This window comes from Rhopalosiphum padi, chromosome 3, assembly GCF_020882245.1.
Source record: "Rhopalosiphum padi isolate XX-2018 chromosome 3, ASM2088224v1, whole genome shotgun sequence".
NCBI lineage: Eukaryota > Metazoa > Arthropoda > Insecta > Hemiptera > Aphididae > Rhopalosiphum > Rhopalosiphum padi.
In genome coordinates this window covers 16,968,672-16,996,638 of record NC_083599.1, presented here as the reverse complement: position 1 = coordinate 16,996,638, position 27,967 = coordinate 16,968,672, and the positions used below count along the sequence as shown (strand labels likewise).

The 27,967-nt window shown below is 31.3% G+C and overlaps 2 protein-coding genes across 2 annotated transcripts; both read right to left on the bottom strand.

Moving 5' to 3' along the window:
• Positions 1 to 679: 679 nt before the first annotated feature.
• LOC132926813 (plexin-B2-like) lies at positions 680 to 9,987 on the bottom strand. Its single transcript, XM_060991219.1, has 3 exons — positions 9,153 to 9,987; positions 5,289 to 5,385; positions 680 to 3,293 (listed from the first exon to the last, which is right to left on the bottom strand). The coding sequence occupies exons 2-3, from the start codon at positions 5,361 to 5,363 to the stop codon at positions 1,251 to 1,253; spliced, it is 2,118 nt and encodes a 705-aa protein (XP_060847202.1). The 5' UTR covers positions 5,364 to 5,385; positions 9,153 to 9,987; the 3' UTR covers positions 680 to 1,250.
• A 77-nt stretch (positions 9,988 to 10,064) lies between these two features.
• Positions 10,065 to 18,675, bottom strand: LOC132926812 (plexin-B3-like). Its single transcript, XM_060991217.1, has 3 exons — positions 18,444 to 18,675; positions 15,874 to 15,962; positions 10,065 to 12,418 (listed from the first exon to the last, which is right to left on the bottom strand). Exons 2-3 carry the CDS (start codon positions 15,940 to 15,942, stop codon positions 10,346 to 10,348), a joined length of 2,142 nt encoding a protein of 713 aa, XP_060847200.1. The 5' UTR covers positions 15,943 to 15,962; positions 18,444 to 18,675; the 3' UTR covers positions 10,065 to 10,345.
• Positions 18,676 to 27,967: the final 9,292 nt, after the last annotated feature.

The window sequence follows — 27,967 nt, the reverse complement described above, 5'->3', positions numbered from 1 at the left end:
CACAATCTCTCCACGATATTAGAACACAAAATTACAATCGATGATAACACCCCCCTCCAAAAAAAAAAAAATTCACTTCAGATCAAAATTATTAGCATTTAACAAAATTAAATATTTAAACTTTTAAAATAATAAATACTTTTCGCCTCATTAATAATGACTAATATCTTTCCAAAATCGACTCAAAAACTATATTAGTTAAACTAACAATAAGAATAAATATAACGTCAAAATTATTACAACAAAACTGTTAGAAATAAAACAATTACTTGTATTACTCGCAACTACATAAAAATGACAATAACTTACTATATTAAAAAAAAAAAAAACTATTATTATTTTGAAAAAAATACAATACACTGTCAAAAATCTAAGAACAATATTGGTTTCTTAGTTCTAGTTACTAGTCGTCGCCTATATTGGTCTTAAAATAATATAAAATCAAAAAGACTGCAATAAGCAAACGACTTGATAATATTCTAAACACTGTTAAACAAAAATTATTTTTTTGCCATCTCGGCAATCCTCATATTAGAAAAATATTGTTCTATTTTAATCCATTATTTCCTTTAAAACACTTAAAATACAACTAATTCTATGATTTTCTTAATGGCTAAAATAATATTATAAATTTATAAGTACTTAAACACTAATAATAATAAAAAAAAAAAACTGTAAGAAATAAATATAATCGATGGGCGGTTAAAAGTTTCAATTGTATACATTTTCTTGCTTTTAATCTTTACAGTCTTATAGATTAAAATATATTGTAAATATCATAGACAAATAAAAAGTATTGTTTAGTTGTATTTTCGATTATATTCTATTAACATTAGTAAAATTAAGTTTAATTTCAATTATTAATCAATATAGTTAGACCGACTTAAGTAAAAATTATTACAATCTTGCAGTGAATATACGTTTATGTCAAATATAATTATTTTAATTTGTTTTAATAATAAGCGCTTAAATCTAACACGAGTTAGTCGAATCGTTATAAATTATCGTTTGATCACATAATCTATATTATGTAAAATCGATATTGACCCCATTGTGGTGCGGGTCTGTATACCGACGGCGCTTTAAATAGTTACACGATTATTATAGTAATATTATATCATCGTCGTACGCGGCGTAAAACGAAAACGTTAATCGAATAATAATAATAAATTGGTTATAGTATTGTAGTATAAAAAGTCGGAGCGCGTCCGCCGGTCGCATCGATAGGTAACGGAAGCCGACGCAGCAGACTACAAGTATCGGCGGATATCGCATTGCTTGTACCACACCGCGTAGACCATGCCCACCAGCAACGACATGAAGCACACGCCGGTGAAGATGCCGGCCAACAGCATGAACGCGCCGAACAAGCCCATCGACGCGGGACGGCCGCCGTCGTCGTCGCCTGCTTTCTTCTTCTTCCTCTTCACGGTGCGGACGAACTCGCGGCCGACGGTCACGTACAGCTCGCGCAGGTCGTCGTCGTCGTCCGCGGCCGGCGGCTGTGGTCGCACGCACACGATTTGCCGCCGCTGCGTGTCGACGACGGCGCACGCGGCGCCCTTGGCGTTGCGCAACCTGATGGCCAGGTCGACGTTGGCCCGGTAGCCGCGGTCCATGTGCCGGCCGTTGATGGTCACGTTGCGGCCGTCGGTCTCGAAGTCGGCGAACACCGGGTCGGCGTACAGCCGGTAACCCGGGAAGTCGGGCTGCGGCGACAGGTCCATCGTGTGGCCGGCGAAGTGCACGCGGAAACCAAAGTTCAACAGCACCGGGACGGCGGGGGCCGTGGCGTTTGACGGCTGCCGGGGCGCGTCGAGCGCGGGCGACCGACACTCCATGAACGTGTCGTTGCGCACCGCGCACCCGGCGTAGTGCCGCACGCCGTCCGGGTCGTCCACGTACAGCGTGGCGTTGCCGACGCACGCGAGATGGCGGCCGCGCACACCGACGTACGTGCCGCCCGAAGCGATGCCCGTGAACGGCTGTCGGGCGCTCAGCACCGGGTCGCCCGCGTACCGGAACTCGACCGCGCCCTGCAGCACGGTCCGCTTCAGCGACTTGTCGAACACGACGGTGACCGCTCCGGCGGCCGGCCCGTCCGCGGGTCCGGTAACGCACAGCAGGTGGTCCTCGTGCCTGGCGACCAGCTCGCACGGCACGTCGGCCGGGCCCACGGACACGGTGGCCGTGCTTCCGGCGTCCATGTGGCGGCCGGCGATGCGCAACAGCGTGCCGCCGGAAACGGGGCCGCAGGTCGGGCTCAGCGCGGTCGGCTCGGGGTAGACGAACCGGAAGGTCTGCGCGGACGTCAGTCGCAGCGGCCCGTACGACACGTGCACCGGACCGGCGGCCGAGTCGTCGGGTTTCGGCGGTCCGACCGTGCACGTGATGGTCTCCCGGTCGGCCGTCTTCGGGTAGATGCAATCGCGGCCGGCCACCGTGACGGTCGGCTTTCGCGACTCGGCCAGCAAGTCGTGGTTCTTGACGGTGATCACCAGCGTCGCGCCGCCCGACCACGGCGCCGTCGGTGGTTCCACGGACGCGATTGTCATGTCCGGACAAGCGCCCGCCGGCGGTCCGTATACGCCGTCCACTCGCGTTTCCGCGGCCGCGTGTTCGTTTCGCGCGCCGGACGTCCGGCGATCGTAGTACTCGAACAGGCCGGTGCACGCGTTACCGGCCGAACACCGTTTGTAGTAGGACGTCGTGTACAGCGGTGCCGGGTCGTCCCAAAAGCACTCGACGCACCGCTCGGTCTTGTTGGCGGCGCGGCAAAAGTGCGCGTCGTACACGGCGAAGTAGTTGTTGGCGCCGTCGTCGATGCGCAACGGCACGCCGTCGAACTGCACGCCGTAGTGGTAGACCATCAGCCGCTGCTCGTCCGCCGGCAGATGGTCGTTGCTGATGGCCGCGCACTCGATGGTGTCCGCGTCCTCGTCCACGGTGCCGTTGTGCGCGGCGCCCTCCAGCGAGCACGTGACGTTGGTCCGGGCCAGGTACTTGACGAAGCCGCTCACGTCGTTGGACACCTTCACCTTGTACGCGAACGGCAGCTGCGTTTTGTAGACGAACGTGTCGACGGCGGTCAGCCGCGGACAGTGCGAGCGGACGTTCACCATCAACAGCTCAGGCCGCCGCGTCATGTTCACGCACGTCTGCCGTTTCAACGACCAGCTGCACGACGGTCTCTCCGCGCATTTCGTACACGTCCGCGATTCCGAGCAGTTTGCCGCGTCGTCGTCCACTTTACCGCGCTTGATCGGACCCGCGTGCGATGTGCATTCCAACACCTGCAATAGAACAACACACGTTTTAGTGCGACGTTTTCGAATATAGTTCCGACACTTGTTTATTTACAGGAAATTCTATTTCAAAATATGTACCCATAATAATATTGCCAATATAGGTTGATCGACGTAAAGACTATTCGCGTATAGAGATTATGATGTGTAACTGTACACACTGCAACCGTGCAGACTTCAGTCATTGTTATTTTACACCTATAATGACAACATTTTGCTGTCGACATTTGTAATCGGATTGTTTTATAATCTAGAATCTATAGTATACTTGCAGTTCAATATTAAAAAAAAAATTTGAAATAGATTCGTTGCTTAGTGTATAAAAATTTGAAGCATATAGCTTATAAAAGATTTTCTCAAAAGATATAGGTATTTGAATGTATATAATATAATAAATAAACAAAATATTTCAAGCTCATTGACATTAAAAACTTTATGTCTTTATACAAAAATAAAGTAAAATTTTTAAATATAGTAAAAATTAGTTTGCTTTAATATTTTAAATTGTAATTTGATCTAAAATTAATTGAGCAAATAATTAAGTTTTATGTATGTAAGATGACAACCAACATAGTATGTACTATTATAATATGTGTACAGGATAACTTATAACTTAAAAGTTATTTTAAAAATCAATAAAAATTAAATTTTCATATTAATTTCAATTTAAAAAACATATAATGTATAATGTATTCAAATTTAAAAATTTTAATAATACATTGGATTAAAAAAAAAATATTTAAAAATATAAGAAAACCGTTTTGAGGTGATTTTCACGATGAATTATAAAATATAAGTTTTTAGAAATGTTATGGGATAATTATTAATCTATAAAAAATAGTTAATACAATTCGTAAAAGGTTGATACTTATTAATTTTACCTATACATATAAAAAAAATAGTATTCGTATAGCCGTGTAGCGTGTTATTGGCATATTATATGTGCATGTTGCAGGATGTTCTGCTGTTGTATCCAGGGCCTAAAATTGTGTGCAGTAGCACATACTATGCACAGTAGCTAATATTAAATGTGCAGTATTTTTTTGGATTTTATAAATTTTTATTTGATTAATATCCAATATTAATTATTGAAAATTATTAATTAGTAGAGCACGGATTTTTTAGTACTAAAAATTAGTAAAATTGATTTGATTGCAGTATTAGACTAAAAAATACCAAAAATTGCACTTAAAAGTTAAAATATTATAAAAATTGCATTAAAAATAACTGCGTTTTGTAATAAATGTTTTAAATTTTCTGTTATTATCTAAAATTCTACTAAAAATATAAATATGAATAATTCAGTATTCTATATTAAAAGTGGCTGAAGAACAAATTGTAACAATATAACGCATAATTGTTAAATAGTCATATTCCACAAATACCTACAATCTTGAAATTATGTTTATTTTATAAGATAACATAGATGTTATGACGGTTAAGTGTCGACTAAATAACTAAAATAGTTGTATATAAATGAGTAAATTCAATACAATTACAATAAAAATCCAAAATTTACAAAAAATTGTACTTTAAACTTTTATATTTTAGTTCGTACTTACATGAAACGCATTTAAAACGTACTTAGCAATATATTAAAAAAGTAGAAAAAAGTTGCAATTATTGCAAAAACCTCCGTGCCCTAATAATTTATAACTAATTATTAATAAGTACCAACAATAATTATGCTACGAAGTTATATATGTGACATGATGTGCATTGTGCACTACTAGGTCTAGGTATGTTTATTATTTAAAAATATTTTGGTGTGCAGTAGCAAAATACCCTAATTTTAGGCCCTGATTGTATATCTATATACACGACAATTATGCGGAATATATATAGTAGGTATATTTTACACAATACGCCTAAACTTAAAAATTGACTGTATTGAACTCCTTAAAAACTGTCGGTATCAAGTCCCCTTAAAAATAATATTAAATTTTGAAAAAAGGTATGATAAGTGTATAAACTTTTACGTACCAATATGATTGTAATTATTATAGAAACTAATAAAAGTTTCCAAAATGGTTTTCTTCGCCCTGTCGCATCAGCCATGTTGCTTGAGAATTGTATTATTCTATAAAAATAATCATTATATTATTATGTATTAAACATATTCATTAAATCAAGTAAACAATATTTTTATTATTATTGAAATTTATTGTACCGTATTTTACGTATATATTTACTATAATAATGATAAATGAATAGTTAATTATTTATGAAAATAAATTATATTGATTTTTTTTTTCAAAAAAAATTAAACATTTTTATTAACTGTATAAATCAAAATAATAAATTTAAACAACTTTAAATTATAGTATGAAATTTGCTAAATATGGTTAATTATAGATTTAAGTAAAAATAAATTATTTGTTAAAATTATAAGTAGTGCCTTATATTTATCATAATATATTTTAAAATTATCTTTAATAATAATGGAATGTAGCATATTATTTAAAGCTTTAAGAAATTTATAACTATAACTAATCAGACCCAGAATGAAACATTAATTATTTTTTTAAAAGAAACATATATTGTAAATAAATTGTAATGAATAGATTATAACTGTAAGTAAGATACGAATGGCAGATGTTATTCAGATCAATAATAATAATAATAATAAAAAAATTAAGAATTATTTAAACTTATATATTTTAATATTGTTTAAACTTAAAATAGTTTTTCAGTCAAAGTTTCTTTAGTGGTCAGTCGACAATAATTAATATCATCGAAGTTCATATTATATTATTATTATGATGACGTTACGTTATTAAATACTACACAGCAAATACAAAGTAATATAATTAAATATTACTGCTCACTAGTATGACTACATTTTTTTAGCTAAATACCATGTCAAAGATTATCGTAAATAATAAAAATTACTATCAAAAGAATACTATAATTTGCAGTTAAAATTAAATGAAGTTAAACAATATTATAATATCAAATGATATCATTGATTTCGTTTAACTGGATGATAATTAATCAAATTTAGCTTTCTTGGTTAGTACAATTATAATTATACATTGGCGAAGAAAATTATTATGTTACAAAATGACAAATGGTATATCAATTATCCTAGAGTATGATTATGAAAATTGTTTTAAATTTAAAAATTTCTTGTACTTAATTTAAACAATTCTGACTGTTATGAGTGAAGTAAATTACATATTCTCAAACACAATTATTTTATAATATTTATTATTTAAAAATGGGTGTTTAATAAAAAATTCGGACATGATACAAAATGTAGTGTAGATCAATAGATCAAATCGTTTCATTTCGATCATATTAGTGTAGAATATAGTCATTGTATTAGTGTGTTGTGATATATGATTTGAAAACAATAGAAAACCGTCAGATTCAAAATGATTCTTAATGAAGTTCGAGTATAACTATGACTGTTAACATAATTTTTAAAAATCACTCAATCACTTTTTTGCACTTATTTAAAAATATTCTATGTTATTATGTACCTAGCTTATCTTTATACGATTACTCCAAATTTATAGAGAATTAGAGAAAATAAAATAAAAAACACTTTAAAATACCATCTAAATATGCTCAATATAATATTTAACACTCTCTAGTGAACGTACTTAATTTTATAAAAAGTGATCGTAAAAAATACATGTTTTTGGTGTTTATTATAACTTTATTCATTTTTATATCTGTATTGTGCTATTAATTTAAAAAGAAAATTACGAAAATTCTGTAAAGACTACACTCAGATTATCTAAAAATATTTCAATTATAAAATACTAATTACAGTAAAACCTCGATTAACCGTCTTAAATGGAACAAAGAGAGTGACGAATAATTGAATTAGATGGATTAAAAGAAAACATTCATTTTTATATGTACAATCATTATATTGATATTAATTTTAAGATTATATATATTAGTGTATATGATGATAAATCATAAATGAAAATAATTTGATAAAATTAGTCATTTTAATTTGGTTATATGAATCCCGATCTTAGATAAGTTTTTTTTATCTTTCAAGTACAATGTGTCAATGTATACCCATAATACGGGCGTGCAATATTTTATTTATTATTTAAGAGTGGGTGGCGTATAATAGAAGTTGACGAATAATTGGGGTTTTACTGTATTATTCTTTAAAAAATATTATCTAAAATTTGATTAATATTCAAAGTGACTAATAAATAATAATTATTAATTACACTTAAAAGTAGGTATATTCATTAATACAATTTAAATGAAATACGAACTCATACACTGGCATAATTTCGGTTTTTACTTCTTGACAATGGTAACCACTTACTTTATTGACGACTAGAATTTTTTCTACTCTGATTCACTTAAACATGAGGATGGGAGTTTGTGTTCAGGTACATGGCAAACATTATTAAATCTCATATCAAAAATAAATAATAATGAAAAAAAGTTAAAAGTTATGATCTTGTATTATTTTTTGTTAGTAAATAGTAATAATATTCGAACACAAATGAAATGTTGTGCCTACAAGTTACAATACATAATGATAATATAATAATATTGTGTATAACACGATTGCGCCCGCCGTATCTTTTCACATTTGAAAAACACACCACGAATAATGATTATGCCTGTAATATAGGTATTACCCTTATTATTATCTTGACAAAGCACTACATTTATTTAAAATGTATTACTTGGAAATCTACGGTAATCGGTAGCCAATTTATGTAATAATTTTTAAAGTAAAATTATTATTATTAATTAATAATTATTATTGTGTGTTAAAGTAGTTATTATTTTTAAAATTCAGTTTACAGACAATATACAGTAATATTAATGTATAATATGTTATTGTATTATATTACACCGTTATCCGCCAGTAAGGAGACTGGAAGAGCGACCAAGCGTGACCAACATAAATATGTTATGACAGTAATAAATACATTGATACCTTGAGCCAAAATGTTTATAAATACATTTTATATAATTTGATAGATTTTTATAAATGTTTACCAATAAATTAAAATGTACAATACTAATAATAGATAAATTTTGATTTTTTAAATAAGACAGCCTTATCATAGTCATAGCCTCATCAGACTATGACGAGAACCGCAACTCACAATTTGGTAACCCTTGGTATATACCATAGGAGTACGATGAGACAAACGTCATCATATATTTAATTATTTATTATTAATAAAAATTAAATTATAAATATAAGGTATATTAGTATTTAGTATATAGCAACGGAAAAGTGATATTTGTATGTTTAATTAGCCCCCACGTCACAGAAAATGTCAAGAACCGCCACTCTAAGAAATCTTATGTACCTATATTAATAAATTATTTATTTATTTTGGCTTAAAAAATATCTAAGAGATGTCATCATTAATTGAAAGCTTGATCTCATTAAAAAAAATTATCATACTTATTGACAAGACTTCGAAGTGTTATTAATTTATTATAAGTTAAAAAAAAAAAATGAAAATTTGGAAGAATTAAAATAAGAATAGTATAAAACTTACTGAAGAACAACCTCGTATAAGAATTTTTTTTTTTTAAGTTTTCGTTGGTATACAATTATAATGTTAAATTAATAAATGCCGTAAACCTAAAATTAAATAATATTCATCACTGTATAATTGATTTTTTCATTAATTTTAAAATTATATATGAGTTTGAGTTGATAAATATTAGATGATTTTAAGATCGCTATTATAATTGTCTAGTTAAAATATTTTCTAGTCGGGAGTGTTCATAATGTATTAAACAATAAAATAATATATTATTGTAGGGTTATATGTAATAATTTTATAATTAGAGCTTAAACATAAAAACTAAATATTGATACATTGTTTTTCTACTTACCTACTTGTAGTATTTTTATTTCATCTGATGGCAGCAGATCTGTTTTTTGAAAATTGTACGATCGTTAAAAACCAAAATATACGTCGGTTAACAACTAGAGTTTTTTTTCTTATAAGTAAAAATTAATGATAATATGACACTTTCCTATGTTAAAAAGTAAAACATTTTCACCGAGAACAATATGTTAGGTGTGCATGCTTCATACATCGACGCTCAAATGACCGCAGTCGTCGTACCAAGTACTACCAACCGAGCACGCGAGAAGAATTAAGGCGCCCAACAACAATTAGATATCCAGACGGGGAGAGTTATCAAAAATCCATTACGGCCGAATATTGATAGATAAAAAACGTGTTTTCGGCTACTTGGTTGACACTCAAATATACATTAGGACGATGAGACACGATTAAATGGTAAATGGACGGATATGACAATGACGCATAACGTTCTGAAATCCAGATAATCGCGTAGACCAGAATTTTATTTTATAATAATATAAAATCGTATCGATCGTTTTCGAATAATAACACGTAGGCAGGTACGCGCACATACTCTTCGGACAGCGCACCTACTTTTTCATAAAAGGTACAATACCTGTTTGGGTATAGGTAGAACCTCTATACAATCCCGTTTGCAGGGTGGAGGAGTAGGGGTTCAAACCCCAAAAGAAATTCTTAAAGTGAAATCTCGATTACGTGCTCGAGTAGCGGTATTAAAACCGGAAACGGCCAACGACATCGCCATTTGCTTGACAATACAATAACAATATAGTACATAGGTCAGTTTATATTATACGAGGAACGTGCGTATTTCGATTTCGAAACGGATCTGTGCTCGCACTGCGGGGAGACGATGACAAAGGACGACGGTTACCAATGATTACCATAAAAAAAAAAAAAAGAGTCAGGAAAATAATAATTAATAAAATTCGACCGATGTATTATTGTTATATAAACATCGAATTATAGTAATAATTACAGTGCATATAAATTGTGTGTGCAAAGCCACGCGAGACGAGCGGGAACGTCCTAACAAACCGATTTTCGGACAACACGCGTAACAATATTATTATAAATTAAGTCTCTGGCCGCGAGTGAGTGCGAGTGGTGTAGAACGTAGTACGATGCGCATCGTCACTGCGGCGCCGGTGTGACGGGATGTTGGCCGGTCGTCCTCCGCCGCGGCCACGCCGATCAGTTGTTGCGATATCCGACTGCCGCCCTCGCGGTCGTGGCGGGGTTGTTGTACGCCGCCGCCGCCGCCGCGGTGGCGCCGACCCGGTTTTTGGCCTTGGTCCGGTAAACGGCGACGCACGCGATAGCGATGGCTATCAGACAGACGACCTTGACGCCGGTGACGACGTTTTCGGGCGGACCGCCGTTGCGGCCGCGGCTCCGGCCGTCCGGTTTGCGCTTCACCACGTAGGCGAACGTGTCGCCGATGGTGACGATCACGCCGGGCACCGTGTCCAGGTCGGCGGCCGCCGGGTTGGCCGGCACGCACACGATCCGCCGGCGGTCCGTGGACGTGACGTCGCACGCCCCGCCGGAACCGCGGAACCGGACGGTGAGGTCGTCTTGCGACCGGTACCCGTGGTCCAGGTCCCGGCCGTTGATGGTGACCGCGTGGCCGTCGGTCACGAAGTCCACCAGCACCGGGTCGGGGTGCAGCCTGTAGCCGTGCGGGTCCCGCGGCGGCGGCAGGTCCATCTCGCGGTACTCGGGGTCCTGCACGCGCAGCCCGTACTTGAGCGACGAGGCCGAGTCGACGTGGCTGTACGGCAGCTTGGGCGCGCGGCACACGGCCAGCGTGTCGTTGACCAACCGGCAACTGGTGTAGTGCAACCGCTCGCCGTGGTGCACGTACAACATGGCGTACCGCAGGCACGAGAAGTGCCGGCCGCGCAGGTGCACGGCTGTGCCGCCCGAAGCGATGCCGTGCGGCGACTGTCCCGCGTCCAGCGCGGGCACGGCCGCGTACGTGAACACCACCGACCCGTCGCCGACGTACTTGCTCAGCTGGCCGTCGAACATCACGTTCACCCGGGCGGCCGTGGGCCCGCTGACCGCCGCCGGGCCGGTGAGGCACACCAACAGGTCCGGGTACAGGGCCACCGGGTCGCATGTCGCGTAGTCGCCCACCGACACCCGCAACGTGGTGCCCGCGTCCAGGAACCGGCCGCCGATGCGCAACAGCGTGCCGCCGGCCGCGGACCCGCACCTCGGGCTCATGTCCGCGATGACGGGGTCCACCAGCCCGACGACCAGCGACGACGTGACCGTGACCGTGGGCGGGTCGCCGGTGTACTGCAACCGGACGGGTCCCTCGTGGTTGCGGCGGCGGTCCGTCGTGGCCGGCGGCATCATGGTGCACGAGACGGCCGTCAACAGGGCGTCGTCATGCATCCGCCACATCTTCGGTTCCGAGCACTCGCGCCCGGCCACCGTCACCGCCACCTCCTTGCCCTCGGCCATCACGTGGTGGTTGACCACCGTGAACCGCACCGTCGTGCCGCCCAGCCACGGCGCCGTCATCGGTTCCACGGACCGGATCTCGGCGTCCGCGCACTCCAACCGCACGCCGCCGTCCCGGTCCACGTCACCGGCCACCACGCCCGTGTAGTTGTTCACGTGCCACTTGGCGTAATACTCGTACGGGCCCACGCACCGGTTCTTCGCCGAACACCGTTTGTAGTAGTTCTTGTAACCGTACTCGTTCCACGTGCACGTCACGCACTCGTCGTCCCTCGACGCGTTGTTGCACTCGTGGTCGTAGTACACGAAATAGTTGTCCGAGTCGTTGTTGTATCGCAATATGACGCCGTCGTCGATCGTGATGTAATAGTGGTAAATCATCAGCGCCCTGAACCGCTTGTCCCTCTGCGCGGCCAGCCTCTTCGTGTTGCATTTTATCTCGTCGTTCAGCACGTACCCCGGCAGTTTCTCCTCTTCCAGATGACACGTGATTTTCCGGTCTTTCAGAAACGTCACGAAATCGTTCATGTCGTTCGACACCACCACCGTGTACGAGAACAGCTCGTCCCTGAGTACGGATTTCTTGGGCACCGTGAACCGTGGACAGTGTCCTTCGATGTTCACCGTCAGATTTCCTAAATTCGACGGCGTGATCAGACATTTCTGCAGGTCTAACGACCAACTGCAAAAGGCGTGTTTCGCACATTTCTGGCATTCCAGGAATTCCGAGCAAACCATCGCATTGTTCTCCATTTTCAATGAACTATTAGCGTGTGATATTGATACGAATATCTGTTGAAAACAAAATGCATTTTTAGTAAAATTTATTACGATAATTATTTTGAGAATAAGGAAATATATAGGTAAGGTCACTTCGTCATTGATTAGGTCACTGTATTGTTACATTTGAATTCAACAATACATCATTAGAAACGAAATACAATTCTGAGCGAAAACGGTCTGTGAGCTTTTATTACTATAAGTACCTATATTTTTTTTATATTTCTATTAATATGATTTACTTGTATTGGGATAAGTTGAATTCATTTTTGCCGAATACACTAAGTGTATTTTATTTAATTATTTACATTTAATTATTGTAGTAGTATATTAGTATATATTTATAAAATTTTTTATTATTATTATTACATTTTGGGTCCACCTTAGAGTAGAAATGTGTGTATACAAAGAAATTCATGATTTATTAGCTGTTGTAAAAAGGTAATAGCTTGAATTTTTTTAATCTTATCGTTATTGAATGTATGAAATATAATAACATAAGTAGGTTAAAAATTATGATTAATATATATTTAATAACAACAAAATTTAAATTGTTATTTTTAGTTTAAATATTTATTTTTTTTTTCGGTTTAATATTCGTGAGGAAATCTGTATTAAATTTTCAAGCCTTATTAGCTATAAATACTGAACACTGCATTTATAACTACTTACAAACTGATTTGCAAATTTTCGTAACTTTTTAAAAAAATTTTCTTTAATTGCTCATGAGAAAATGTGTCAATATATCTTTTTTTATTACACAAATATAATAAAAACTTATGAAGAATACTATAATAAGTTTTTAAACTTTTTGTCAGAGCAACAATTTTTGAAAAAACTAATCTCAAATCTCAATTGCTATAAATAGCTCATAAAGAGTTAAAAATATTTTGAAAATTATATCATGTATGTATATAAAATAATATAATTATTTATTGAAAATTTAAAGTATCTATCTAGAGAGTTGTTCGTTTTTGTATTACAGTAATATAAATAAATCGAATTTGTTGAAAACGGATTTTTACTAATTTTTCGGTTTTCCTTACCATTTTTTAAATTTTTATTCAACAAAAATGTCATCAAAGTGACAAACTAGATTCACTTTCCTACCAGAAAATTTATGAAAGCTGAAAATCTAAGCATTTTTTCAACTTCAAAATATGATGACTAACAGTAAAAAAACACATCATTGTAAAATCAATTCGTCACGATGAAGTTCAACTCAGTATCTAGCATGGACATTTTAACGAAAAGAATAATCTTATTTATACATTTCATATTTTATGTAATTACTTAAGTGATCTTTTAACATTAATAATATGAATAATAAAAAAAAAAATTTAAAAATTTAAAAATATTATGGCAAAACCATGTAGAAAATTATGTGAACAAAAAACCACGATTTATTAGAAATCATTAATCAAGTACTAATTTGAGCTCAAATTTATAATATAAATATATATATATATAAATATATAATATATAATTATATAATAATTATATAATTTATATAATATAAATATTTAATTGAATACGTTATTGCTTTTAATTGATATATTTTTTTACCTACAATTAAACGATAAAACCAAATTTAAAATCAACTGAAAAAAATGATTTAATAGATGCCAGTAATTACTGGAACCAATATCCTTCAAAAAAAGAAAGATAATTTCTTTACATATTTTTGAATAAGAAATTAGAAAATATTAAATTTCAATTATTAAAATTATTTATTATTATTTATATTTATGTTGTGTCAAATTATAAAAATTAATATTTTACTATATTTTATCATAATGATTTTTAATTGTATTACATATTTGATGATTACCTATATGCATAAGAATACATAGAAGAATATTCTTGACCAGAAAATTATATTTTCTAATATCTATGTTTATATTTTCTATATTATAATTTTTAATTTTGATATAACCGAAGAAAATTGTTTTTTTTTTTTTTTTTTTTAAGGTATATGACCATATCATTTTACCTGTAAAAGACTACGAATATAGTATTAATTTATCCGCCCTCTAAAAAAAATATAAAATAAATAAATAACCGGATGCTTATTATCTAAATTTTGGAAAACTCTAAGCCTGTATGCATATTTTATGTTTAATATAAATAATAAGGATGATAAAAATTAAAAATCTTTAAGAAAAAAAAATTCCTGGTGCACAATATTACGCATACAGTATTTTTCAATAAAAGTGATTGAATAAACTTTATCAATACGTTATCTATATTTAATAACAGTATACAAATATATTGGTAGGTATTTATAATATAATCAATATTATATTATTAAATAAAAAAATTTATAAGTACAAAGATTATTAAAAACCTAAAATCAATATTAAGGAATCATTGCCTATTTAGTATTTAATGATGAAAATAAATATTTAATAAAATTGAATTTACTTTTATATTTATATTATCGTTTTCAGAAATCAATAAAAGTTTTTGTTTTATATTTCAATAAATACGATCTATAATTTTGTATGTATAATTCTGTAAAAAAAGTGAAATTGAGTATTGTTAACTAGGAGTTTTTAAGTTTTACTAGATACATTATACACAAGATTAAAATGACAAATATGAAATAATTAACTTCATTGGCTACATTAAATAAAAAATTGTATTAGGTTACACAAACGTAGAAAAATATATATTTATAAAATATTTTGATAATCGAATTGCTATAATAATTAAAAAAATAAATAATGGATATTGAATACAATTAATTGTTGCACAATATTTTCTAAGGATGGGTGTTTATCAGTTTATCACTTTTTAATATATTATAAAATGTATACGTCAATAACATTTGTAGTTCTTGAATTATCGTTAAACCATTAAAAACTGTAATAATTGATTTAAAAACTATCATTATTCATTATTTCAAAATTTAAATTTTTTATATTATCTATCAAAATATTTTATTTTAGGATTTTTATTCTGATAATCATATTTTAACAAGGTTTTTATGCTGATTAGCTATAAATTAATATGTATAATATGTAAAAATATTATTCTTTAAAATTCGCAATATATTAAAAAATATTCAGTTTAAAATAAAGAAGACAAAATAAATAATTTAATTATTTTTTTCAAAAATACGCAAACTCAAGTATTTATTCAAAAATATGCAATATTATTAGATTACCAAAAATACATTTCGATAAAATTTAATTCTTTTCAAAAAAAAAAAAAAAATACATGTAAAATCGCATTACATTCAAGGCTTTGATAATAATATAATAATAAAGTATTTATTTAATAATATTTGTGTTATTATTTCAATAGCATATCAGTATTTCGCTATTTTTTTAATAAACTTCTTTTGTCAAAAAATATTTCTATGCAAATGACAAACTATACGTCTGTAAACATACTTACAGAATACTTTTTTATAACAATATAAGTTTGTTAATTTTAACCATAAAATTCTATTATTTACATACCATTGCGATTAAAAGTCCATGAATAAATGAATTTCCATAGTATTTTCTTTGACGCCCGCGATCAACCATATTTACTCGATTTTCTATGACTATAAAATAAAAATAATAATATGTCGTTATAATATCCCATTATAATTCATAAGATTTCATAAAAGACTTATCTAAATATTAAATATCATGATTCAAATGCTAATACGATTTCAACTTAATGCAATTTCTGATAATACTCATAATTTAAATTTATCGGGCTTTATATATTTTAAAACCACTAATAATGTATTTATTTTGGGCAGCACAGTCAAATTACTTTTGAAATATCAAAGCTTATCAAAGTACAATTTGTAATTAAATTAAATGTCAGAAAATATTATAATCTCATTAACAGTCGGCAGTGACAGTGACCACTACGTCATTTAGTTAAGAATGTAGGCACCCAGATTAGTTGTTATCTCTGTCTCTTCTTTAAAAGCATATGAAATATAAACATACTTATGGTTCACGATAGTCTGTTACATATCGAAAAGTTATTCAAGAATTTATAATACCCATTAAAAATATATATAGTTTTTTGAGGTTTTGTAGATTTTGTTCTGTATTAAATTAAAATATAGTACGATTGAAATTATAAATATTATTTTTAAATTATTTGTAATCGGGATAACAATTAGATCCCGAGCGAATTCAAGACAATGAAATTAATACAGTTGATACTTTTATTGATATTTTATAAGTTACATCAATTTCTCTAAGTGCAAAAAAATGCTCTGAAAATTAAGAAAATATTCTGAAATTTACATGTTATAAATTCAAAGGTACCTATTATTGTTTACAAAATGCATGTAATCAGTTTCGGTTAATTAGTTCTAAACTTCTAACCTGTAAATCGTAATACAGAAAAAAATGTAATCTTATAGACTTAGATTATTTAGAAACTACAATTATTATTTTACTTAAATATCATTTGAAATATATTTCGATAAATACATTTTGTGTTAGTTTTAATAATATAGTAAATTTACCTATTATCAAATTTAAAGGTAAGAATATTATCAAGAAAATGTCATATGCTTTTATTGATATTATCATTTTAAAGTTAGTTATAGCAGTGTAAAATATTACAACTTTAAAATATTCATAACTCACTTTAAAATGATAATAATATCAATAAAAGCATATAACATTTCCTAGATAATATTCTTACCTTTAAGTTTGATAATAGGTACATTTACTGTATTATTAAAACTAACATCACAAAATGTGTTCTGCTGAACGGAAATTTTTTATGATCAACATTAGTAAGACAGAGACAACACATGCGGGTATAACGTCCTCTTGAGCATTACATTTAAATTTTATGATAATCAAAATACACATCGTTAATTATAAGATTTTATTTTAATTTAATTGAAAAAACATTTTTTTAGTAATTTACAACTTTCAATAGTATACTAAACTTCAATTAAAACTATTTTTTTTGCATAAAATGACTGATGATTTAATTCAAATTTATATTAAAATACACCATTTATCGTGCTAGAGTAAAACAGTTGATCAAATATTGGTGTCTGATCATGACGTATAGCTTTTTTATTTCATTATTTCTTAGAGTAAAATATTATGGGATGGCTAAAATAATATTATTTTTTATGTTTAGTTCCATGATGATAATTTTAAATATTTATGACAGATTTTCGTAATTTTATTTAGTTATGTTTCTAGTCCGAGAAACTGGTAGATATAGAATATTGTTATGATGCTTTTTTAGTACCCATTTATAACAGTCGCCCGAGACTGCCAATAATTGCCATTACCATTATTAATTTAATTAAATGCGAGTAATAATTATTAGTAATTTTAATGTTATGGTTTGATCCGTTATAGTGAAAAATATTACTATAAAAAATTATAAGTAACAGACTGGTATGCAAATGCAATATTTATTGAGATTGATTATATTATAAAAAAGGGGTTTATCTTAAAGTCATTGTCTAATATAATTGTCTATAAAAAATATAATAATAAGAATTTGCTTGTTCGTATTGATTTTTTTTAACTATTTAATGGCAAAAAATTAGACATTACCAATGATATTTCTTGTTTAATTTATTTTTATTTTTTAACGTATGAAATTAAAATCGTTCAAATTGTAAAAATAAAAATACTCTTAAAAATTAATTGCTATATTATTACGCGTGTACATTTACACTCATATTTAAAAAAAATGTATTAAACATACAGAAATATTTTATTTCAGACTATTTCTATACAATAGCGATTTTGATTGTATGATTAATAACCTCATTTATACAATAGTATACGCCGTTAATATTGTTTATGTTTTTTTTGCAAATAAACCTAGCTTTATTAACATGATTTATTATTAATAAATTATTAAAACTATGATAATTTTTACTTAATGGTTAGTTACTAAATGGTATACGCGCGGCAATGATTTATAATAAATAAAAAAATATATATACGAATATTAGATTAAATTTTGTATTCTTGACATCGGTTTTTATTCACTATTAAGTCAACATTTTAAATTAAATTTAACCTAATTGTCTTACCTCCAATGTTATAATATATTGTTCTGTCCAGTTACTCCAGTTTCATCGAAATTATAAACCCAAAAACATAAAAAGTTAAAAGAATATTATATTTTAAGTTATTATTGACATAATTTTAAATCAATACAATAAGAACATGATCATTTTATTACACACTTATTCAATCATAATTAAATACTTTAAGAGCAAAATATAAAAGTATGACATACTAGTGTGCTGACCACAAACCAAATACAACTGTTTCACAAATAGGCTATAGATTATTATGTTATATCATAAAACGTAATTATATTTGGTCAATATGTTATATTTTATGTCATTACAAATTTACTTTATTTATCATCCAATTATTATAATTACAAATTTGATAATTCAAAAAGTAATTAAATTATATTGCTGTGATTGAAAAAGATAGTATAATATAATATAATTAATACTATAATTTTTATATGAGAACTGATAACTGGGAAGTGGTAGCTTGTAAAAAGTTTTTTTTTATTGTCTGTATTTAAAATATAATATAAGGCTATGAATATGTGCGCGAATTAAATTCTCATTAATAAGTGTTATAGTTGGCATTCTTCTTATGCAAATTTAATGATTTGAATGTTAATAATATTTTAATATGCAATCTTAGAGTTAGTTTAGATCTATTTCTGTCAAAAACTGAAAAATGAAGAAAGTGTGTAGGTTTTTGACTGAAATGTTGGTTATTTTTAATAAATATTCAAATATTCAAACATTTGTATGAAACTTTTAAATGTTATTAATTGAAAAATCAAAACACCTTGTTTGGCCACTTATAATTTAGAAAAGAGTGATGTTTTCAAACAGATTAGTAAATTAAATTAGTATAATTCCAAATAAGAAATTGTAATTTTTTTAAGTATTAATTATACAAAACTAGTTATACCGTTAACATTTGTTATAGAACATGGTTACGTCATATCTGCACATATTTCTTATGTAGGGGAGTGCATTATTCAAATGTTAAAAGAAAAAGCGATGTTTGAACGAACATTAAAGAATAAGTAGGCAACACCGCGCCGTCTTCTGTGTGAACGTATTTGCAACCAACAAATTAATAATTATAATTTAATATAAAAAACGTATTTATCTTTAATTTGATAAGAATTTCTAAACAAAGGATTAACATTTAAAAATAAATAATTATTGATTAAACTTATAGTTACTATAAATTATACTTAAAAATTTAATTTTGAATATTGAATTGAAATTAAAATTAAAAATCATAGTTCTTTTTGTTATTAAAATAATTTATATAAAAATGAATATTGATCGGTGAATTATTAATTCTGCTAAAATATCAAATTAATACAAATTGACTTAATTTTATTATAATTTATAACACTTAGGTAAAATACACAAAATTAATAAATCTTTTTTATAAATATAATATATTGCCTCTAAATAATAAATATTGTATTGAATATTTTATAATTTTTTTTTTTTGTAATATTTGTATTATTTGATTATAAAAATTCATATTTATATCGTATCCATATCGTATTATTAATAATTATGATGTGGTATTTACTAAACTATTAAAAACAATAAATACTCAATATTATTTTAACACAATTGACAATAGTGATTTTTAAAAGCAGCTAATGTATGTGAAATATATGTTAGATATCTTAAAACATATTAGAACATCTATATATACACCTATATAAGAATTATGTTAAGCATTATTTTTTTAACTTCAATTTTTTAACAGTGAGTTTTGTCTGTTGTAATTTATTTAATATAATTTAAAATGTACATATAAAATTAAACATTATACATTTTTTTTTACGTATTATATTATAGATTCATGTATAGTTGCATACTATTTGATTAGGTAATTACTAATTAATACATTTGGTAATTGGTGATTATTATTTATTATAAATATAAAATATAATTGTTTAAGAAGAAATCACTATGAAAATGGATTAGGAGACGACTTAATTGAAATAGATAGTGTTGATGGTGATGGAGAATATTAAAGAACGGCTAAAAAGATTGAGATTTTAATCGCTAAAAAAAAAAAATTATTTATTAATTTTAATAAATCATTTTATTATAGTGATATAAACATTATTTATCGTCATAATTTTCCACAAACGGAGTAATTTATTTTTAATTTTTTTTTAGCTCAATAAAATATTAATGCCGTGAAAATAAAAGTTTAAATTGTTATTATTATATCTTTATCGCTCGATTGTAATGAAACAAACACTTTAATTAAATTCAAAATATTTAGTAAAATTAGTAATTACAGCACTTTCACACCACAATATAGTTGTACTATCATAAAAACAAATCAAATGAACTAGAAATCTTGGTGTTTCCTGCAAGGCTATTTTCAAATTAACGCCGCTGTTGAACATGTCAAAACACAGTGTTGTTCATCAAGTAAGGAAACATTTTTGGAAAAAATATGCACAAACAATGTTTATTCACTGTGTTCACGGCTCCGGTAGTGCCACAGCGTATGTGAGAACGTGTCAAGTTCAATTTTATACACGTTAATCCTTAAAATGACGTCTGCAGTGTGGTGCTTTCATTTTCAGCTTTAGCGCTTTCACTTTCACCGTTCGGTTTCTAAGTTCCTGAAAAGGCTATCAGGGTCGTATACGCACACCGCAAATTAACTTTGCCGAAAGCTCAGGTTTCACCACCGCTCAACCTCCGTTCAGAAATAACGACCTTTTTGTTTCAGTATCTTATCGAATCGATTTTCACAAACAAGCCATAATAATAACTGCTAACAAAAAAGTTTGATAATTATGTACGTGATATTCATAAAATATTATTAATAAACGATAACAATATTCAATAATTTCCTTATCCATGGTTTATTCCCGATGTAATTATTAATAACCTATTTTGATCACAAAATTAATTGTTATGCAGCATTGATAAAAATTTGATTTGTAAAATATTTAGAAAAATAGTATATAACACTATATTATGTACATATTTATTTTATTTCATTTAAATTTGCGATAATACACGATTGCGGGGGGTCATAGGATAACAACGGACACTAAAAACACACGATTACGAAGAAATCTTATCGAATTTATAAACAATAATTCGATAATGTGAGAATTCTGTGTGTATTAAATGTAAATTTATAATATTTTACAACTAATTTTAGTAAATTACTTAAATAGATAAGACCCAAAATGTATGTACCTAAAATTAAATATTGAAATTTGTAATTTATAAAATCACTTTTATTTAATAATTAATTTTTAAGTCAATATTTAATTATTTTAATTATTTATATGAATTATGAAAGTAGTATACGATTGTTGTAAAAATAATTGAGTTAATTTATTACACATACCTACAGTATCACAAAAATGAACTTAGTATAACTCAAATTAATAATATATATCATATTATGGATTATAAAATAATTTCTGAATAAACTACAAAATAATAAATCAAGAACTGATCATTTAAATATTAAAATCTGAAAGTAATAAAAAATAATAATCAATATAATATTGTAAAAGTATAAAATATTAACAATTATACAATGTATAATGTGTTGTTGGTTTTTTACGATTATTAAGTTTTTAAGTGAGTTATGACTTTATGAGCATTTTTAATTTACCCTATGTTTATACGCATAATTTGCTAAAAAATTGAACTATCGTAAAAAACCAACACATAAACATAGATAATGTGCTTATTACCAAGTTTCATAATAGGTCGATCCATTTTTATTTTTAAACTGACTGAGCTAAATGTGACCTACTGAGTGTAAATTTACTATGTTACTTACTTGTGTAGTTGTGTAAGACGGAGCAACACATGCTGGTGTGACGCTCTCTTAACTGCTAATAATTCATTAATTATAGTATATTAGTATAATTTATAAATTATGATTTTATGTATGATTGTCGATATACGATTACGGATTAAGTGTTGTGATTTTAACATACAACTTGTCATAAGGCTTAAAAGACGTACAATATTGTACAATATTTATTATTTCTGGAATTGCTTAATATATATTTGTGGAATCACTGGAATCGTAGACCCAGACAAAAATACAAAATGACAAATAACACCATTACTTAAATACCACATAATTATTTAAATTGAAAAAAAAAGAATCACTAGTTTTCAATAAATTATTTTGAATACTTAACATAATTCTGAATTTTGTAGTGTTATTAAATGATTTACTTTATTTACTCAAAATTTTACTAATCTAATGTAATATCGTACGCAATTTGATGTTGTTATTAATGTTTTAAGCAGTTGTATCTCGTGTCAATAATACGAGTAAGTAAAAATATTATTGATGCGGAGTGATATGAATGTATCTATTGATTTTACAACGACACATAAATGTTTTAGTTCTGTTTATTTCGAGTAGTGTAGATACGTGATATTATTTAGTAGAAAAAATTCTTTAATCTTACAACTTTGAGGGTGGTCTCTGATAGAAAATTGGCTGGCTTAGTTGGTACCTACTTTTGAGAGGTCAAAATTGAAGATTCCCAATATCTATTTTCAAAAATACATTAACTAAAAAATAATGAAAAACTGGTATTTTTATTTTTTACTCAACACTAGTTTTTTCAAGTTTTTGACAAAATGGATTTTTTGTTTTTATTGTTAAAACAAATAACCGGAGATACTTCAAATTTTAACGATATGTTTATGATAGCATATCGTATAATATACTTGTTAACATTAACTAAATAGCTTGAGCTTCTTTGAAATTTTAGTTTTTATTTAATTTTTTTTTCTCTAAAATACCGATAAAAATTATTTAAAAAAAGTTTGAAAAATGAATACGTAGTTTCTTTATTAAGTTGTTCATATACCAATTAAAAATTATCGATATCACGTTGACAGCATTTTTTGTAAGTGTTTATAGACATTTAAAATTTCGACAAAACTCATCAAAATTGCGAAAATGTTCATATTGTTTTGTAGTTAAAAATGTATAAGTATGTATAGTGTTTGGAATTTACTATTCCCTTAAAAAGATCGCCCGTCCCGGATTCCACGACCCATATAACACAATAAATATTAAATCGTCGAGTTAGTTTATTCTATACTCTCGTGACGCGCGAATTCCAAAAATCGGACGCCAGCCAGCCGTCGCCAACCACGGCGCACGTCGCGACTGCCGCCGCACACTATCGCACAATCGGCCGGTATTGTCATCGATCGTACGAGTGTTGATTTATATCGACGATAATACACAATAAAACATTATTATAAGACGGACAATGGCACTCGTTGCTCACAGCACGTCACTGTATGGTAGTCGGTAGGTACACGTGAGCGGATGCCGAGAAGAAACCAAAATATGCGAATGTCAAAATGTCCGCCTCGGGCGAGAGTTAAAATTAATAAAAACGTAAAAGATATAAAAAAAAAAACCGTAAGTGAAATCGTATTACGGTCGTGTCCCGACGGCGGACGAAAGGATAGCTACGATCGTCGGCAATATTACATTTATTACCTATTACATATATCTCGGTGCACAGTACCGTATATGGTCGTCATCAGGCTCGTTTATAATATTAATATAATTCAATAATTGCATATGACGTGTCCTGCACACATCGTGTCGAATAGGAGCAACAGATATCACAGAAACGACGATTGCGATGTTGTAAAAAAAAAAAAACTCACAATAATACGAGTAAAAGTATATTTTTGCCGTATAATTTGGTGGGACATGCGCGTGGTTGATAAATCGGCGGGAACTCGTGGATATTTTAAGGCAATAATAATAATAATAATACGTACGGTACGTATTGTATACGTCGGAGCGTAGCCTGTTTCGGTTTGCCGCCGTGTTTCGGGCGGCAGCTCGCCGAGAACAGCGCGGTTCCGCATGGGACCCTGGTAGCTCGGGAGTCGAAACGGCAACCAATGTAACACAGTATTGCCTAACTCAGGAAATCCGACTGGGCGAAGTGCCGCCAGGAAACGGCCGTCCTACCCTAACCCCCCTGGCCGCTATACACCACTCGTCCATCACGACCGCTCGGCTATAGTGTCTCGTTTTCCTGGCGAGGACTTCGCACCCGCACGCACAGTCTCCGTTGTCTTACACGCGCACGGCATGGACAAAACGCGCGTTTACGCAGTCAGAACTCGCTCAATTTTGATTCTACGGCAAATATACCTATTATGAAACCAAAAGATGACAATATTTCGGAGGGCGAGACGTTGAGTTTTTTCCATTATTCCCAATACGGCGTTCGTTATAGTCGTTTGGATTTGGCGAAATTTTCAAAATTGTTAAATGACCTTTAACTGTTGGAAACGTTAATTATCTAAAAAAACTCGTCGTCTTGCCCTCCGAAACATTGTCATCTTTTGATTTTATAATAGGTATATTTACTCTAGAACCAAAATCGAGCGAGTTCTACTCAGACTGCGTAAACGCGTTTTGTCCATGTCGTACGTGTGTAAGACGGAGACAACGCGCGCGGGTGCATATAATATACAGATCGCACTCACCGGTCACCGCCGACAGACTGCGTGCACGTTTTAGTATCGTTTTAATCGTTTTAGAAATTCAACTGTTTTAACACTGAATTTCGAAAGAAATATATAAATATCCTTCATCGCAAGACAATATTATACTCTCCTCCATATAGTCAGCATCTCATCTGTTTATTTTAATTATTGTCTGTGTTTCCAGCCGTGTTTTACGGTAAATAAAAATAAGTATCCATCCGTGCGGCAATGTCGTCGTTGCTCAATAATTAATTATTATTCATTAACGCAGGTGCTCGACTTGACTGTTTAAATTGAATACACTTTTATACTATTACGGGTTAATGTCGAATGGTTTAAATAAAGCCCAAATTTCTATGCAATTGCATGCTTTTTCTTTTTAATATTTTTGGATCTTTGTCAGTTATATCCACGAATCATCATTCATCATAATTTGAAACTAATGGTGACATTTTTTTTTACATAGTTCTGCATATTTAAATGTTATTGCATATTTTTGTATATTTTGGTAAAATTCAAATTTTATTGTACATCGAAGCAAAAATTTAAAAAAAATGTAAAAAATAATATTTTGTCAAGTAGAAAAATTAAAACTAAATTTGATAGTCATTACTCATTATAAATAATAATTTATGTTTATTAATTATTTATAAGATAAATAATCGATTACGACGTAAACTTAATTGCTCTTGCTAAGATCGAATAACACTAAGTTGCTTCAAATGTGCCTCAATAACTTCGGTTGACGCCAAACGTTCGTTTTCAGTCTTATAAAAATATGTTAACCGATAAACGTCACAGCTTCACAGAAGAAAAATTCGAAATGTATATGATTATTCATTTTAATAATAAATACAATTTTAAAAATACATTCAGTTGTTCAGAAAATTCCCTAAATTTTTTTTTATTAAGTAGGTATTTAAGTAATTAATTATTATAAGTTGTTTAATTAGTAAATTTTAAATAAATAAAAAATTCTTGCATATTTTTTACATATTTTCATGATTTTTACTGCATATTATACATTTATATATGGGCTATATGGCATATTTCGATACTTTTTAGTGCATAAAAATCCGCACTCTAGTTATGAATAAGATTATAAGCACAGTACGCTCGTCGATGATTCGATAATAATTCTATTAAAATCGACAAACGATTCATGCACTCGGTTGCACTTCTACACATCAATAAATAATTAATATAATTTGTACGACTCCGCCTATAGGTTTTTTTTAATAATATTATGGACCTGTTTCAAATATACAAGAGAGTAGGCCTGTGTAGGGTTATCACATCTGTAGTTATCGCAGCCGAGAAAAATGTGACTACGAAAATCGACGAACAAAGGAAGTACGCTTGGTAGTCAGATTTTGTACCAGGGGAATATGTGGCGGTAGCCCACCGCCGAACGTTACTATAGACACGATATTGTAATATTATGTACCGTTGCCTGGCGCCTGCTATTATTTTGTCAAACGACTGATGGGACGTTTTCGTTAAATTTACCTCTGCGATTATTTTGTGTGTACCTTTCGGAGCATAAAAAATGCTACAAACTTCAACTGCAATATTTTTACTGGTAGAAAAGTGGAAATGTATTTGGTACTTTGGACGTCAAAGTTAAAATTGTCAGTGCTGTTGTAATGTTTTAGTAGTTTTAACTAATAGCTGAGAAAATAATAAAAACACCGATTAGAGAGAAATGACATTTTTTTTCGATTTTGTTACAATTCAATAACGAATAGATATAGTCAGAGTGTACAATAAAATGTTGTATTTTCTATATAATAATGAAAAAGTCACAGAATATTATGATTTTTTCGAGCTATTTACAGAAATTTGAAATTTTAGATATTATATAGTTTTTTTTCTTCAAAAAATGTAGATAAAAATATGTATGCTCAGTTATAAAAGCTTGTAAGTTATTTCATTAGTAATTAATATTTGTATTAAAAAAAAAAAAAATAGTTGACAGTAAATCTACAATAATTTCTTATGAGTGTTTAAATTTTACATTTTGATCAAACTGCAGGATATTAAGTATTAACACGTAAAAGATGATTCTTATTCTCAATTAGTTCTTAATTCAAAAAGTATTAACCATAGCTCTATAGAGACTTAAATCATTTTATTGTTTTATAAATTATCATTTTACCATAAAATAAGTCTATAAGTAATTATTTAATGATGATTAAAATAAATAAAACGATGAAATTAAAATTATAAATATAAGTAAAGAAGTGTAGTTGTTTTGCATAACCACTGGGATAAATTCTTTTTTTTCAGACATTTTCAAATTTCAATAGTTTTTGACACACACTAGCAACGAATAAAACTCACAAACTCGACTAAAAACTAATTTAATAATTTAATATCACTACGACAGTCGACAGAATACTAACAACTAATGTACCGATTGTACTAATGATGCGAAACTGACCAACAAAATGTATGAAAAGATGAACTGTAGACTGAAAGGTAAACTACGTAGGTATAAGCTATAATATCATAAAATTTCACAGTGCCACTTTAATAATTAAATATCAACAGGGGCCCGGAGCCTCAAATAATATCGGTGCCCGGGGCTGCAGCCCACCCAGCCCCCTATAAGTTGGGCTCTGATTTTATCTAAGTAAATACTATATTAAATATTAAAACTCATGGACTAATAATTGCAAGCCATATTTAAAAGCATTTTAAATTAAAAAATAATAAAAATATAAATGCACAATTGTATACTATAAGGATTTTAAGTTCAAATTTCGTTAAAATCGAGAAAATTTGTAAATTATTATGTAGTTGACTATATATAAAATATTCAATTTATATAGCTAAGACTTAAAAATTGTATACACATTTGAAAATGGAATGACCTTTCAAAATATTTTTATAGATTATTTATTTTTATTTTTATTAATTTTAAGTTATTGCATAATTTTAACAATAAATTAAAATTTTTAATAAATTATATTAGCAATACTGGCTATTATTTATGATTGTCTCTG